The sequence below is a fragment of the Nannospalax galili genome, unplaced genomic scaffold, assembly GCF_000622305.1.
Source record: "Nannospalax galili isolate Female #2095 unplaced genomic scaffold, S.galili_v1.0 scaffold653, whole genome shotgun sequence".
Classification (NCBI taxonomy): Eukaryota; Metazoa; Chordata; class Mammalia; order Rodentia; family Spalacidae; genus Nannospalax; species Nannospalax galili.
In genome coordinates this window covers 2,738,500-2,753,772 of record NW_008334077.1, presented here as the reverse complement: position 1 = coordinate 2,753,772, position 15,273 = coordinate 2,738,500, and the positions used below count along the sequence as shown (strand labels likewise).

Below are 15,273 nucleotides of genomic sequence, written 5' to 3'. Positions count from 1 at the left end.
ATGATAGATAGATAGATAGATAGATAGATAGATAGATAGATAGATAGATAGATAGAGGCAAAATACTCATACATTAGATGATGATAGATAGATAGAGAGATAGAGAGATAGATGATAGATATTTTAAAAACAACCAAACTTATAAGCCAAGCATGGCAATTCTTATAATCTTAGATTGTGAAGACTGAGGCAGGAGAATTGTCATAAGTTCAAGACCAGTCTGGGCTACATAGTAAATTCCAAGATGGCCTAGGCTACAGAGTGAGAGAGATCAGAGGGATCGTGCCAGAAAACCAGAGATGACAATGTGTCAGGTTAAAAGCCCTGGGCCAGACCTCTCCTCTTGATGGGCTCTGTCCCCTTAGGGAAGTTATCTCAGCCTGCAGATGGAGAGGATTTAAATGGGAAGTTCATGTACTGTTTTGATTCAGCAGAATTGTTTTCCTAACAATGTATTTTATAGAAGATGAAATGGCAGCATCTCTTGGTTGAAGCTGTTGGGGGTGGGAGGGTGGGGGTCCTGTATATTCTTATCTTTAGCCCCTTGATCTCAATTTCCCTGGTCCTATGACCTCTCTCTTGGGCTATTGAAAGCCTGTAAATTAACATATCAAGGAACATGCTCTCCAAGTGCTAAACCTCTCCAGACTTAGTTCATAATGTCAAGACACTTAGGGGGCAGTAGTTCAGTGGTAAAGTACTTGCCTAGCAGGTACAAGGCCTATAGGTTCAATCTCCAATATAAAAAAAGCACTTAGGAAGCTTGTTAACAGTGTAGTTTGTGGTGGTGTTCTGACATGTGTTTTTACACGTATCCCGTACCTTGGGTACTGATACAGCCAGATTTAGAGTCACTGTCACTTCAAAGCCTTTCTACCTCAGTGGGGTATTAAGGCCTACCTACCCTTGTAAGTCAGTGAAGCGGATAATGCTCCTCAAGTTTCTGGCTTGGTGAGGCCATGGAGCACTTGGAGATTGTCATTTATGTGGGGTGGGAAGGTTTAGTGAAGACACCCTGTCCTTATTTCTTCATGGTGTCTCTCAGACAAACCCTTGCTGGAGGACTCAGAGGGCCCAGGCAGCCCTCCACCATACAAGATGATCCAGACCATTGGACTGTCAGTGGGCGCTGCTGTAGCCTACATCATTGCTGTGCTGGGCCTCATGTTCTACTGCAAGAAGCGCTGTAAAGCCAAGAGACTGCAGAAGCAACCTGAGGGCGAGGAGCCAGAGATGGAGTGCCTCAATGGTGAGGGCCCCCTCTAGGGGGATGGGCCAGGGTGGGTCCAGAGCACCCTAGTGTGGGCAGCTGTGAAGGGAGAGAGCCAGGCACTGCAGGGAAGAGGCAATTAGGGCTGGGGATGCCCCACCTCTTGCTACAAGCCTAGAGTTGGTCCAGTCTCAGGGCCTTGGCTTCTGAACAGCCTGGCTCAGGACTTCCTCAGTGGAGCCTCTCAGACCAGCCTTTTCTCCCAGCACTAAATCATAGACACAGTTGGGATGCGTGTACACGTTTCCATTGCACATCTTTTCTCCCTCAGGATCTGAGAGCTCCCCCAGAGATTATCTATTCATTTTTTTTCTCTCCTATTCCCTCTCATGACTGGAAGCTTCCTGGGAGCATTGCGGGGTATCTGAGCAGCTTAGACATTCAGGAGCTTGGCTCTATCTTGTGATTTCTACTTGGTGTTTGTTGAGGCCTTTGCATGTAGGAGGTCTAGTGAAAACCAAACAACTTGTATGGATATGGCATTCAGGGCTAGTGATTGAGATTAGACTCTCACTGGCAATGCTCATTTCAGAGCTGTGTTGGTAAGTAGCCATGGGGACTGGAGAGATGGCTTGGTGGTTAAGAGCACTGGCTGCTCTTGCAGAGGATCTGGGTTTGGTTCCCAGCCCCTACATGGTGGCTAACATCTCTAATTCCAAGGCATCTGACACTTTCTTCTGGCTTCCCTAGGCATTGCACACTGGTGCACTTACATGCATTCAAAACACTCATACACATAATAAATATACAAACAAATAATTAGCCACACTGTAAGGAATGTCTGACTCGAACCATGCCCCCTAGCTGCATTAGTTTATCTGTGGACTTGCCCATTTCATGTGGAACACTGATTGAACCCAAGTTGTTAGGCAGCATGAGAACCTGGGGAAGAGAGAACTGAACTCTCTGTAGTGGCCAGGGTGTCAGGTCTTACTGTGCTGTTTCCTTGTCCCTTGTTGCCAGGTGGGCCTTTGCAGAATGGACAGCCATCAGCAGAGATCCAGGAGGAAGTGGCCTTGACTAGCCTGGGCTCCGGCTCTGCAGCCACCAACAAGCGCCACAGCACGAGTGATAAAATGCACTTCCCACGGTCCAGCCTGCAGCCCATAACCACACTGGGTATGTTTCCTTGGCTACAGCTGACCCACCTTCACTACAGGTCACTGGTCTTGAGGCTGAATAATGGGCTGGAGGTAATTCTGATGTCCCCAAAACCTAACATATTAGAGACAGCAGGAGCACAGGTAGAGGTCTCCTTTAGGATATTCCCTGTGCATTAGTCATGCCCCCGCATATATTATGTCATTTAGGCATCCCATCTATGTATTCTTTTCCTGATGTTTCCTAAAACTGGCTCCTTTTTTTTTTTTTTTTTTTTTTTTTTTTAAGCAGGGGTTCCCCTGCCCCACCTTACTCACTATGTAGACCGTAGACCAGGCTGGCCTTGAACTCACAGAGATCCACCTGCCTCTGCCTCCCAAGTGCTGGGTCTACAGGCGTGTGCCACCATGCCCAGCAAAACTGGCTCCTTTTTAAAAAAAGTTTTTATTTTTATTTTTTGTCTTTGAGTCAGGGTCTCCCTGTAGCCTCAGCAGGCCTGGAACTCACTATGTAGACCAAGCTGGCCTTGATCTCATAGAAATCCTTCTGCCTCTGCCTCCCAAATGCTGAGGTTAAAAGCTTGCACCACCACACCAGGCTTGGCTCCTTTTTTAAAAAGGAACTAAAATCAACTTTGTTTTAGGGGGAAAATGTACGAATTTATGGGTTTGTACTAAATTTTTCCTAAAGTACATCAAACATAACCAGTAAGTCTTATTTGTCATAGATCAGCAAAAATTCTTGTGCATGAGGCTGGAGAGATGGCTCAGTGGTTAAATGCACTTACTGTTCTTACAGAGGAAAAAAGTTTGGTTTCCAGCACCCACATGGCAGCTAACAGATGTCCTTAATTCCAGTCCCAGGGGCTCCGGTGCCCTCTTCTTGCTTCCTCAGGCATGTACCTACAAACATGTACTTACAAACATGCAGGCAAAACACTTAAACTCCTATAATAAAAATAAGTAAAATTTTAAAATAAATAAAAATTAAAAATTCTTGGGCCGGGCGTGGTGGCACATGCCTTTAATCCCAGCACTTGGGAGGCAGAGGCAGGTGGATCTCTGTGAGTTCAAGTCCAGTCTGGTCTACATAGTGAGTTCCAGGACAGCTGGAGCTACAGGGAGACCCTGTCTCAAAAAAGATTAAAAAAAAATAAATAAAATAAAAATTCTTGTGCAAACCATCCTTTGGGAAGTGGTATTACTTCAACCACTTAATTTTACTCTTGGGAGTCAGTGAAACCTAGGAAAGCGGGGGTGGGGGTGGGGGAGCAGGACCTGAGTAGTACCTCCCCAGTGGGTGGGGTACAGCAAAGCCTCTGCTCTAAGAGAGGCTGTAGATGCTTCTCTGGTGTCAGTCACTTCCTCTGCTGGGGTGAAGGCAACTGACTGACATAGGCCTATGCCCACAGGGAAAAGTGAGTTTGGGGAGGTGTTTCTGGCCAAGGCTCAGGGCTTGGAGGAAGGCGTGGCAGAGACCCTGGTGCTTGTGAAGAGCCTGCAGAGCAAGGATGAGCAACAGCAGCTGGACTTCCGGAGGGAGTTCGAGATGTTTGGGAAGCTGAACCATGCCAATGTCGTGCGGCTTGTGGGGCTGTGCCGAGAGGCTGAGCCCCACTACATGGTGCTGGAGTATGTGGACCTGGTATGCTGTGGAGATCAGCCCTAAGTTCTGGGGTTTCTCACTCTGTACTCTGCATGGATCCTTCCAGATCCTCTTTCCCAACTGGTTTTCTTTTGGTTTGTCCTTTTTTTTTCCTTCCTCCCAGGGCTTGCCATCACTTGAGAACAAGCTTGTCTGAATCTGGCTGACCGTTCTTCCTCACCCCTCCCTCCTTCCCTCTCTCCCTCCCTCCCTCCTTCCCTCCTTCCTTTCCCCTCACCCCCCATACACACACAACCCCTGGCCTTTTTTCCTCTGCTCCACAGTTCCTCTCTTGCCTCAATTGTCAGCCCCACCATCAGCCTTCTATCTCCCAGATTTTCATTCCCCATGCTGCCCCTTTCTCGTCATTCCCTGTCTGTGCTAGGCTCTGGTCTTCCCTGGTCCTCACACTGCTCCTATGGAGCAAGCAGTTGGGGACGCATCTCAGTCTGTGCATCTCTTAAGGTCTCGTCTCTTAAGGCATCAGTAAGAGGTCTGTTAGCAAGTACATTGAACACTTTGTGTGTTTCTGCCACTGACATTCTGTGTGCCTGGCATCCATGAGGGCAGGGGAGAGGTTGTGTTTTCCTTCCAAGTCCAAGGGTGAACATTCAATCAGAGTAGGAGGGACAGCGGAGAGAGCTTCTAGAAGCATCTCCCATATGGTCTTTAATTCTCGCATCAGTAAACTTTGCTCACCCCAGTGAGGGCTGGGTGGGCATTCAGGTCATGGTTGTCATGGTCTTCCAGTGGGGACTCTACAAGCACTAGCTTGGCCTGATGCTTTAGAGCCCATACCTGGGCTCTGCCCTGACAGGGATGCTTGATTCTTCCCTCAGGGAGACCTCAAACAGTTCCTGAGGATTTCCAAGAGCAAGGATGAAAAATTGAAGTCACAGCCCCTCAGCACCAAGCAGAAGGTAAGGACAGGGTGGAGGAGTGGGAGAACGTCCCCAAGGTAGGCGAGGAACAAGGACAGTGATAGTAATAGAGGTGTCATTTGTTCAGTGTTCCAAAAGAGCCAAGCCTCATAGTGAAGACTTCACATGTGTTCATTATTGAACAGTCCCCTGAAATGTGTGTGTTATTGTCCCCATTTTTTGGACAAAGAAATGGAGACTGAGAGAAGTTACGTGACTTGTTCTGCTTCTCTAGCCTGCAGGGAGTTTGTAGGGTTCACATAGAAGGCAGCTGCTCTGGTCTTGGGGTGGTAGCTACCCGTAGAGCTGACACCTGTGTGCCTGCTGCTCTGAGCTAGAGAAGCAGCAAGCAATCAGATCCAAAGGCTGTTGGGCTGGGTGTGGCCTTGTGTGGAGAATATGACATTACAGATTTAAGGACAGGAGGTACGGCACAGGAAGCGAGTGGGAGGCATCAATAAAGGATGTGAGAGAAATCTGTGTCCTTTAGGTGGACAGACAGCTGTAGTTAACAAAGGTTTCCCTGGTGGAGAAAGCTATTTGAGTTCAATTCTCAAGGACAGGAAGTAGTTGAATGGCAGGAAGTGGATGGCTTCGGGAGAGAGGATCAAGGTAAGTTCTGTGACTAGGACAGGGACGGAGACAGTCTGACAACCGAGTGTGGTGATACATGTCTATAATCCAGTACTTGGGAGGCTGGGGCAGGAGGATCTGGAGTCCAAATCCAGTTTGGGCTATATAGTGAGTTTGATGCCAGCCTCTGATATGTAGTGAGATCCTGTTTCAAAAAACAAACAAAAAATCAAGACAGACTAGAAGGATATTGGTCATCTCTGTCTTGTCACTTTTGATAGACTGTCATTACCACCTTTGCTAAACACTTCTCCTGTGTGTTTTTCCCATCCTGTCTTGAGTTTAATGAGGACACATTCATAAATTGAGTTCTATATTCTCCAAGGACAATAGGCAGATTGGCTAGAACTAAATTTTTTAAAAAAGCTTTGATTTTATTTTTAGTTATATATGTTTGTATGTATGTCTGTGTATGGGTATATGCACATGAGTGCAGTGCCCATGGAAGCCAGAAGAGGGTATCAGATCCCCTAGAGCTGGAGTTACAGGCTTCCTGCCTGTTGTAGGCAATATGAATGGAACCTGGGTCCTTTGCAAGTGTGTCAAGTACTCTTAATCGCTGAGCCATTGCTCCAGTCCTGAGAACTGCTTTTTAAAATGCAGATTTAGGGGCTAGAGAGAAGGCTCAGTGGTTAGGAGCACTGACTGCTCTTACAGAGGACCCAGGTTCAAATCCTAGCAGCCACATGGCAGCTAACCATCGTAACTCCAGTTCCAGGGGATCTGACGCCCTCCTTTGACCTCTGTGGGTATTGCATGACATGGGTGCACTCACGTATATGCAAGCAGTACACTTGTATACATAAAATAAAAATAATAAATAAAATAATTTTTTTTTTTCCCCAGAGCTGAGGACCGAACTCAGGGCCTTGCACTTGCTAGGCAAGTGCTCTACCACTGAGCTAAATCCCCAACCCCTAAAATATTTTTTTGTTTTGTTTTGTTTTGTCTTTTTGAGACAGGGTCTCCTTGTAGCCCCAGCTGTCCTGGAACTCACTATGTAGACCAGGCTGGCCTCAAACTCACAAAGATCTGCCTGCCTCTGCCTCCCAAGTGCTGGGATTAAAGGCATGCGCCACCAGGCTCGGCTAAAATAATTTTTTTTAAGTGCAGATTTAGCCAGATGTGGTGGCTCATGTTTATAAGCCTAAGACTGTAGTCTGAGGCAGGAGCATTGCCAAGACTTTGAGGACAGTGTGGAATGCATAGTGAGTTTCAGGCCACTTTGAGCTATAGAATAAGACCTTGTCTCAAAAAAGACAAGGAAAAAACTGTTCTTAGTATTTGTTTGTATGTACATGATGTGTGTGTGTATCTGTATGTACACATACCATAGTGTACCTATGGAGGTTAGAGGACAACTTTGTGGAGTTGATTTTCTCTACCTTTATGTGATTTCTGGGTCTCAATTTCAGGTTGTCAGGCTTGCACAGCGTACCTCTACCTGATGAGTCATCTCACCAGCCCACCATTGTATTTTTTTTTTTTCCATTTTATGTGTATGAGTGTATTGCCTGCATGTATGTGAATGCACTGTGCAATGCTGCAGAGGTCAGAAGAGGGTGTCGGATTCCCCTGGAACTGGAGTTAAGGACAGTTTGTAGCCTCCATGTGGGTGCTGGGAATCGAACCCGGGTCCTCTGCAAGAGCAGTCAGTGCTCTTAACCACTGAGCCATCTCTCCAGCCCCCCACCATCATATTTTATTTCTCTATGCTTATACTCTGTGGTTAATGACTTTTCCCTTAGGGGTCCTGAGAATCTCTGTGCCAGTGGAAGTGTGTAACTTATTTAGGACTTTGCTTTTTATTTTTATTATTAGTGTTTTTTTTTTTTGAGGCAGGCTCTCTCTCTGTAACCCCAAGTGCTGGGATTAAAGGCATATGGCACCACACCAGCGTTGCCTTGTGTTTTTTTTTTTTTTTTTTTTAATATTTCTTATTTTTTATTGTACATGTGATTGTGTGATGTGTGTGTGAAATGTGGGCACATACATGCCTGAGTCATCTCGCCAGCCCAGGATCACCTGTCTTTATAAGCACTCTCATGGTGCTCTGACTTTACTGTCTGGCATAGACCACCTCTCTGTGCTGTTGACTCCCTTCTATAAGAACAATTCTTAGCTTATGGGCTGGAGAGATGGCTCAGCAGTTAAGAGCACTGACTGCTCTTGTAGAGGACCCAGGTTCAAATCCCAGCACCCACATGGTGCCTAGCAACTCTCTGTAACTCCAGTTCCAGGGGATAAGACACCCTCTTCTGTCTTCCACGAGCACTGCATGACATGGGTCCACTTACACATATGCAAGCATAACACTCTACGTAGTGAAAACAATTAATATTTTATTTTTATTTATTTTTATTTTATGTATATGAATGTATTGCCTCATATATATGTGTGTGTGTGTAAGTTCACCAATGTTGTGCAGTGCCCACAGAAGTCAGAAGATGGCATTGGATCCTCTAAAACTAGAGTTATGGCTGGTTATTAGCCACCATGTGGGTGCTGGGAATCAAACCTGGGTCCTTTGCTAAGAGTAGTCAGTGTTCTTAACCACTGAGTCATCTCTCCAGCCCCCTATTTTATTTTTTAAATTATGTTATGTGCGTATGTCTGCAGGTGGGTATATGCTTGTACTCTGCAGGTGCCCTCAGAGGCCCAGAGGTGTCAGATCCCCAATGTTGGAGTTACAGGCAGTTGTGAGCTGCCTGATGTGGGTGCTGGGAACCTAACTTGTATCCTCTGCAAGAAGAGTATACATTCTTAACTGCTGAGCCACCTCTCCAACTTCAAAACATATACTTTTAAGATGTTAAACCTGGTACAGTGATGCATGCCTTTAATCCCAACATTCAGGAGACAGAGGCAGGTGGATCTCTGTGAGTTTAAAGCCAGCCTGGTCTACATACTGAATTTCAGGATAGCCAGCAAGAGACACTGTCTAATAAAAAGAAAAAAAAGTTAATATAGAGCTGGAAAGAGAGATCCCTCACTGGTTAGGAGCACTTGTTGCCACTCTTACAGAAGACCTGAGTTCAGGGCCCATCACTCATGTTTGGTGACTCACAACCACCTATAATTTCTGCTCCAGATCTACCACCATTTTTCTGGCTTCCATGGGCACCTGCATACACAGCATACACACATAAACGTTAATATATTAGTTTCATTTAATTTATTATGTAATATGTACAATACATTCACATGATCCAAACTTTTAAAAAATATTTATATATTTTTAAAAATTTTTTATTATTTTTTATGTGTGTGAGTGTATTGCCTACATGTATGTAAGTCCACCCATGTTGTGCAGTGTTCGTGGAGGTCAGAAGAGGGCGTAGGATCCCCTGGAACTGGAATTTTAGACAGTTGTTAACTGCCGTGTGGGTGCTGGGAATTGAACCCAGGTCCTCTGCAAGAGCAGTCAGTGCTCTTAATGGCTGAGCCCCTATTTTTGTGTTTTTATGTGTGTAAATGTTTTGTCCACATGTATGTAAGTGTACCCATGTGTTGTGTACCTCCGGAAGCCAGAAGAGGACATCAGATTTCAAGGAACTGGAGTTACAGATGGTTGTGAGCCATACTCACATGGTGGCTAACAACTGTCCTAACTCCAGTTCCAGGGAATCCAAAACCCTTTTCTAGCCTCTGCAAGCATTGCATGCATGTGGTGCACTTAAACACATGCAGGCAATCCACTCATACACATAAAATAAAGATAAATATCTAAAAAAAATTTTTTAAAACTTCTTTGGTACTCTTATGCTTTGGGAAATAGCAGGATTTTGTCGAGTTGGATATGGTCGTGTTTTATGACCTTCCCATATGTGTGCACATCTGTAAGAGTGCTCATAGCAGGAACTAGTGAGATGGCTCAACAGTTAAGAACACTTGCTGCTCTTCAGAGGACCCATGTTTGAATCCCAGCACCCATGTCAGGCAGATTACAACTGTCTGTAACTCTAGTTTAGGGATCTGATGCCCTCTTCTGACTTCTGGGCACTGCATACATGGGACATACACAGACATACACAAACACATAAAATAAAAATAAAATTAAAAGTAAAAAATGAGTGCTCAAAACAACACTGCTTAATAGCCCCAAGCTAGAAACTACTACATATCCATTGATTAATTGTGATGTATACTCATGATGAAAAACAAACCAAGTAGAATAATTTGATGTTGTTTTGAGCCAGGGTCTCACTATGTAGTTAAACCTGGCCTTGAATTTGTGAGCCTCCTGCTTAGGCCTTCCAAATGTTGGAATTACAGATATGGATAGGTTTTTGAAAAATGAATTTTTCTAGGCAGGGTAGCACCCAGGAGACGTAGACAGGTTGATCTCTATGAGTTCTAGGCCAGCTTAGTCTATATAGCGAGTTCTGGGCCAGCCAGGGCTACAGGCTACAAGTGAGACCCTGTCTCAAAAAATAAAAAAAGTAGAGAAAAGGAGAAAGAAAGAGAGGGGGGGGAGGGAGGGAGGAAGGAAGGAAGGAAGGGAGGAAGGGAGGGAGGGAAAAGGAAAAAAGAATGTATGTGTATAGAGTGCTGAACCTACAGAAGACAAGAAAGAAATTGTATTATGTAAATCGGGGCAGTGGTTAAGTCTTGAATAAGGGAGAATCTGTCATTGGGAACTAGCTCCTTAGGTTTCTGGATTGATGGCATTCTTTTTGTTTGTTTGTTTGTTTTGTTTTGTTTTGTCTTTTTGAGACAGGGTCTCCCTGTAGCCCCAGCTGTCCTGGAACTCATTATGTGGGCCAGGCTGGCCTTGAACTCAGAAAGATCCACTTGCCTCTGCCTCCTGAGTGCTGGGACTGAAGGCATGTGCCACCACGCCTGGCAAGTCCCTAATTTTTAAATTACGTTTAGTTATTCATTTATTTATTTATTGGGTGCACACTTGCACATGTCAGTACTTGAATATGGAAGTCAGGGAACAACCTGTATGGATTGATTCTCTCCTGAGGTCAGAGGACAACTTGTGGGTCCTGAGGGTGATCAGGCTAAGTGCCAAGTACCTTGACTAGATCTCACACACACACACACACACACACACACACACACACACGCCCTGCTTGTTTGTTTGTTTTCATATTAGCTTTTACTGTATGGCCCGGACTTGGTTGGAACTGTGTTTCACAAGTTGCCTCAAGCTCATGATAGGCTTCCTGCCTTAGTCTCTTGGGTAGGGGGATTATAAGCATTCACTGTCAAGCTCAGCTTTCTTTTGTTTGGCGTGTTTATTTAATATTGGAATGAGGTCTTGCTGTGTTGCCCAGGCTGCTCTTAAATTCCTGTGAGGTAGTATTGCTATCTAGTTGTTTTTTACTCAGCAGGCAATTACACTGTGTGCCCCCCAACCCTGTGAGTCACTCACACAATGCAGCCCTTGTTCAGCAGAATGGTACCAAGCACTTAATCTCATTTTATGTGAGGTCTATGTGTTTGTTTCTGTGCATGTATGGGGAAAGGTGTACATGCAAGATGCATATGGAAACCAGAGGTTAACATCCCGTGTCTTCCTCAGTCACTATCTTAACTTCTTGAGACGGAGTCTCTCACTGAACCCAGAACTCACTGATGGCCTAGCCTGACTGGCCATTGAGTCCTTTTGGTAGGTTCTGGAGATCCAAACTCAGGTCCCCATGCATGTACAACCAGTACTTTGCCCACTGAGTCATCTCCTCTGCCCCTTGATCTCAATTAAGCCTTTCAACAAACTAGTGAGACAGGTACTGTATCCCATTTTCTGATGGAGACAGCTAAAGCTGTTGTGTTTGGGGTTTCCTGTGTAGTACTCCAGAGACACTGCAATATTGTGTCAAGGATGGTCACCTTAACCCCAAGTCCTGGACTGTTTCGACAGGCTTCTTTTTCTCACCAGGTGGCCCTGTGTACCCAGGTGGCCCTGGGCATGGAGCACTTATCCAACAACCGTTTTGTGCACAAGGACTTGGCTGCCCGCAACTGCCTGGTCAGTGCTCAGAGGCAGGTGAAGGTGTCGGCACTGGGCCTCAGCAAGGATGTGTATAACAGGTAGAAAGAAGGGCCTGGGTGGGATGTCACCTCCTGCCACCCCCTGTCCCCCACCCCCACCCACCCACTGCCTTCCTGGAGGGTGAGGGACAGAAGACAGTGCAGTTTGTGAAAGGGTAGGAAAAGGCCTGCGTAAGTCCAGAGCTGAGGTGGGGGAGGCTTCAGGGGACAGAGCCTTGCCATCCTCTTTCTAAAGGTGTAGAGCAGGCTTCCCAGGAGTGGGCGCCAAGTCCCTGGTGGCTATAAATTTTCTGTAGCAATAAAAAAAATGATAAACCTGGGGCTGGGAGTTTAGGTCAGTGGTAGGATAGATAATAAGACCCTGGATTTGAGGCTGGAGAGATGGCTTGGCTGAGAGGTCAAGAGCATTTCCTACTCTTCCAGGGGATTCAGAACCCTCTTCTGGACTCCACATGCATGTGGTACACATACACACATGCAGGTACTCAAACATACACATAAAATAAAAATAAATAATTTTTTTTAAAAAAAGACCCTGGATTCAATCCCCAGCACTAGGAAGAGACAGAGAAACCTTTCTAAAAATTTTTCTTGTTAATTTTTATTTATTTTTATTTTATGTGTGTGAGTATTTTGCCTGCATGTATATAAGTGCACCACATGCATGCAGTTCCCATGGAGACCAGAAGAGGGCATCAGATCCCCTGGAACTGGAGTTACGAACCATTGTTAGCTGTTGTGTGGATGCTGGGAACCTAACCCAGGGATTAAAGACGTGTACCACTACACCTGGACTGTGTATGAATGCTTTGCCTGCATTATGTAAGTGCAACACATGCATGTGGTATCTGCAGAGGCCAGAAGAGGCATTGGATCCCTCTGGAACTGGAGTTACAGGCATTAGGTGCTGGGAACTGAACCTAGGTCTTCTGAACCTTTGAGCCATCTCTCTTAGTCCCTTAATGGAATTTTAAACCATCAATCCTCACACAGAGGGATCCACATCTAGAGTTGAAACAGCATACTCCCACTCAGCATATGTATTATCAACCTCTTGGGATGCTTTCATAGAAAAACCTGGCTCTGGTTCTCCAATCTCTCCCCTTTTGTTGCTTTCCCCACAGTGAATACTACCACTTTCGCCAGGCCTGGGTGCCTTTGCGTTGGATGTCCCCAGAGGCTATCCTGGAGGGTGACTTCTCTACCAAATCTGATGTCTGGGCCTTTGGTGTGCTGATGTGGGAAGTATTCACTCATGGAGAGATGCCCCATGGTGGACAGGCAGATGATGATGTGTTGGCAGGTAAGCAGCTGTGTTCCTGAAGGTTGAATCCAAATACATCCCCCTCTTATTCCCCTACCCCCACCCCATCTCTCTTTGCTTAGGGCCATAGGGAATACTCAGCCTACCTCTTAGGACTGGGACTTAACAGCTATGTAGCTGTGACCACTCCAGTTGTTAAAAATACTGAAATGTGGGCCAGTGAGATGGTTCAGTGGCTACGTAGAGGTGCTTGCAGCCAAGCCTGAGTTCAATCCCCAAGACCCACATGCTAGAATGACAAAACCAACTCCCACAGATTGTACACTGTATTACACAAACACACACACACACACACACACACACACACACACACTACGGGGGAAAGATGCATATGAGACAGGGTCTCTCTGTAGCCCCAGCTGTCCTGGAACTCACTATGTAGATCTCTACCTCCTGAGTGCTGGGATTAAAGGTGTGCGCCGCCATGCCTGGCTTAATACAATTTTTTAAAAAAATACTGAAATTTGAGCTTGGGTTGTAGCTAAGTGATAAAGCCCTTGTAAAGTACTTTTAAAGTGTTTTATTATTTTTATTATTTTATGTGTATAAGTGTTTTGCCTATGTGCACCCATGTGGTGCAGTGCCTGTGGAGGTCAGAAGTTGGTGAGGGGGTATCAAATTCCCTGTAACGAGTTAAGGGCAGTTGTTAGCCGCCATGTGGGTGCTAGAAATCAAACCCAGGTCCTCTTCAAGAACAGCCAGTGCTCTTAACCACAAGCCATCTCTTCAGCCCCCCAAAGCACTTTTATCCTGAATAGCAAGTAGCTGTCCCCAGTGCCTGCTCCAGCCTTGTGTTAAGTACTTCAACTCCCACAGGGACCCTGCCTGCCAGCCAGAGTGAACTTGGGCAGGAGAGTTATCCCTTTATCTCAAAAGATACTTGCTACATATAACTTAATTCAGTGCCACTCATCATTGGCCTGCATTACCCAGAGGGAACTACCAGCTGTACCAGGTATTGATAGGTCAGTAAATGTTTGGGCTAACCGTCTACCCACTGTCTTCCCTGTAGATTTGCAGGCGGGGAAGGCCCGACTCCCACAGCCTGAAGGCTGCCCTTCCAAGTTTTACCGGCTAATGCAGCGCTGCTGGGCCCTGAGCCCCAAGGACCGGCCCTCCTTCAGCGAGATTGCCAGCACCCTGGGAGACAGCCCTGCAGACAGCAAGCAGTGAGGGAAACTTGCAGGCTGTGCTTCAGGCTGGTGTGGGCAGGGGAGAACACCCTCTTGAGAGGAGCCTGCAGCATGATGGGTAGATCCCTGTCCTCCTTGGCCCTAGGTTCTGCCCAAGCACAGCAGGCATTGCTAAGGTCTGGGCAGTGCCTACATGTTTCTCTTCCTCCCCTTCAGCCCTGGGGAAGGCTGATTTAGATCCATACTAGGTGACTAAGGCCTCAGGCTGGGCAATTTTCTCTGCCACCCCTTCCCTCATCAGGGATAGTATGGGTGCCTCAGGTAACCCCAATTTCTGGCCTGAGACCTTCTCCTTTGGCCAGGTCCAGCTCTGACACTCATCGACCAACCTTACTTGGGGAGGGGGGGTGGGCCTAGGCTGGGGATGAGCTGGGTTTGAAAGATTTCCTTAATAGCCTCAAGTTCTAGGCTATCTCTGGGCACACAGGGCCAACTGGTCTCTTGGCCTATGGGTCCCACCTAGGTGGTGTGAGGGGGTTCTTAGACCAGGATTGTGGAGGACATAGTCATTTGAGTCCTCCCCAGTATGGGCTTGTGCACACTAACCCAGACCCATGCCTCCCCCGCAACCGTTCTCTCCTTTCCTCATCCTAAGTGCCTGGCAGATAAGGAGTGTTCAAGAGCTTTTAACACTATATAACCCGCCCTTTTTGTATTCACCCTGGGCGGCTTTTGTATGTTATTGAAGCGTGGGGTGGGTGGGCATGGGAGGTTCAGGTGGACCCTAGAGGAGTTGGAACTGGGGAGGGGGGGGCACCCCTGCCTCCCACTTCTTGTTGTTGAAGTTGTTTATTTTATGTTTTTTTTTTTGTTTTTGTTCCTTTTTTTGTTTTTGTTTTTTACACTCGCTGCTCTCAATAAAGAAGCCTTTTTTACAACTTGGTTCTGAGACTCCTTCTCTGCCTTTGCTCACGAATGATGTTCTTTGTTCCTTCTCTTTGTTGATCAGAAGGAGCCCTGTGCCTTTATGGCATCTAGTGGGGCTTAGATAAGACTGCTGGGCAGACACTGGTCCTTCCCTCCAGTTCACAGATGCTTAAGCATGTGCTTCACATGGGGTACCGTGTGACTCAGGGAGAGCTGCCAGCTGCTGTTCTCTTCTTGGTCCTCACACCCAGGTGGTGAGCATCTAAGTGTGATGTAGGAAAAGAAAAAGGATTAATGGCATGCAGGCTCTGAGTCTTT

At 46.3% G+C, this 15,273-nt stretch overlaps 1 protein-coding gene across 1 annotated transcript in view; it reads left to right on the top strand.

Moving 5' to 3' along the window:
- Positions 1-14,970, top strand: part of Ptk7 (protein tyrosine kinase 7 (inactive)) — an 81,831-nt gene extending 66,861 nt beyond the window's left edge. The window contains exons 14-20 of the mRNA XM_008829120.3: positions 1,046-1,249; positions 2,234-2,389; positions 3,783-4,015; positions 4,855-4,935; positions 11,459-11,610; positions 12,696-12,874; positions 13,908-14,970. Coding sequence (XP_008827342.3) covers positions 1,046-1,249; positions 2,234-2,389; positions 3,783-4,015; positions 4,855-4,935; positions 11,459-11,610; positions 12,696-12,874; positions 13,908-14,068 — 1,166 coding nt within the window. The 3' untranslated portion in view covers positions 14,069-14,970. The remainder of the gene's footprint in view (positions 1-1,045; positions 1,250-2,233; positions 2,390-3,782; positions 4,016-4,854; positions 4,936-11,458; positions 11,611-12,695; positions 12,875-13,907) is intronic.
- Positions 14,971-15,273: the final 303 nt, after the last annotated feature.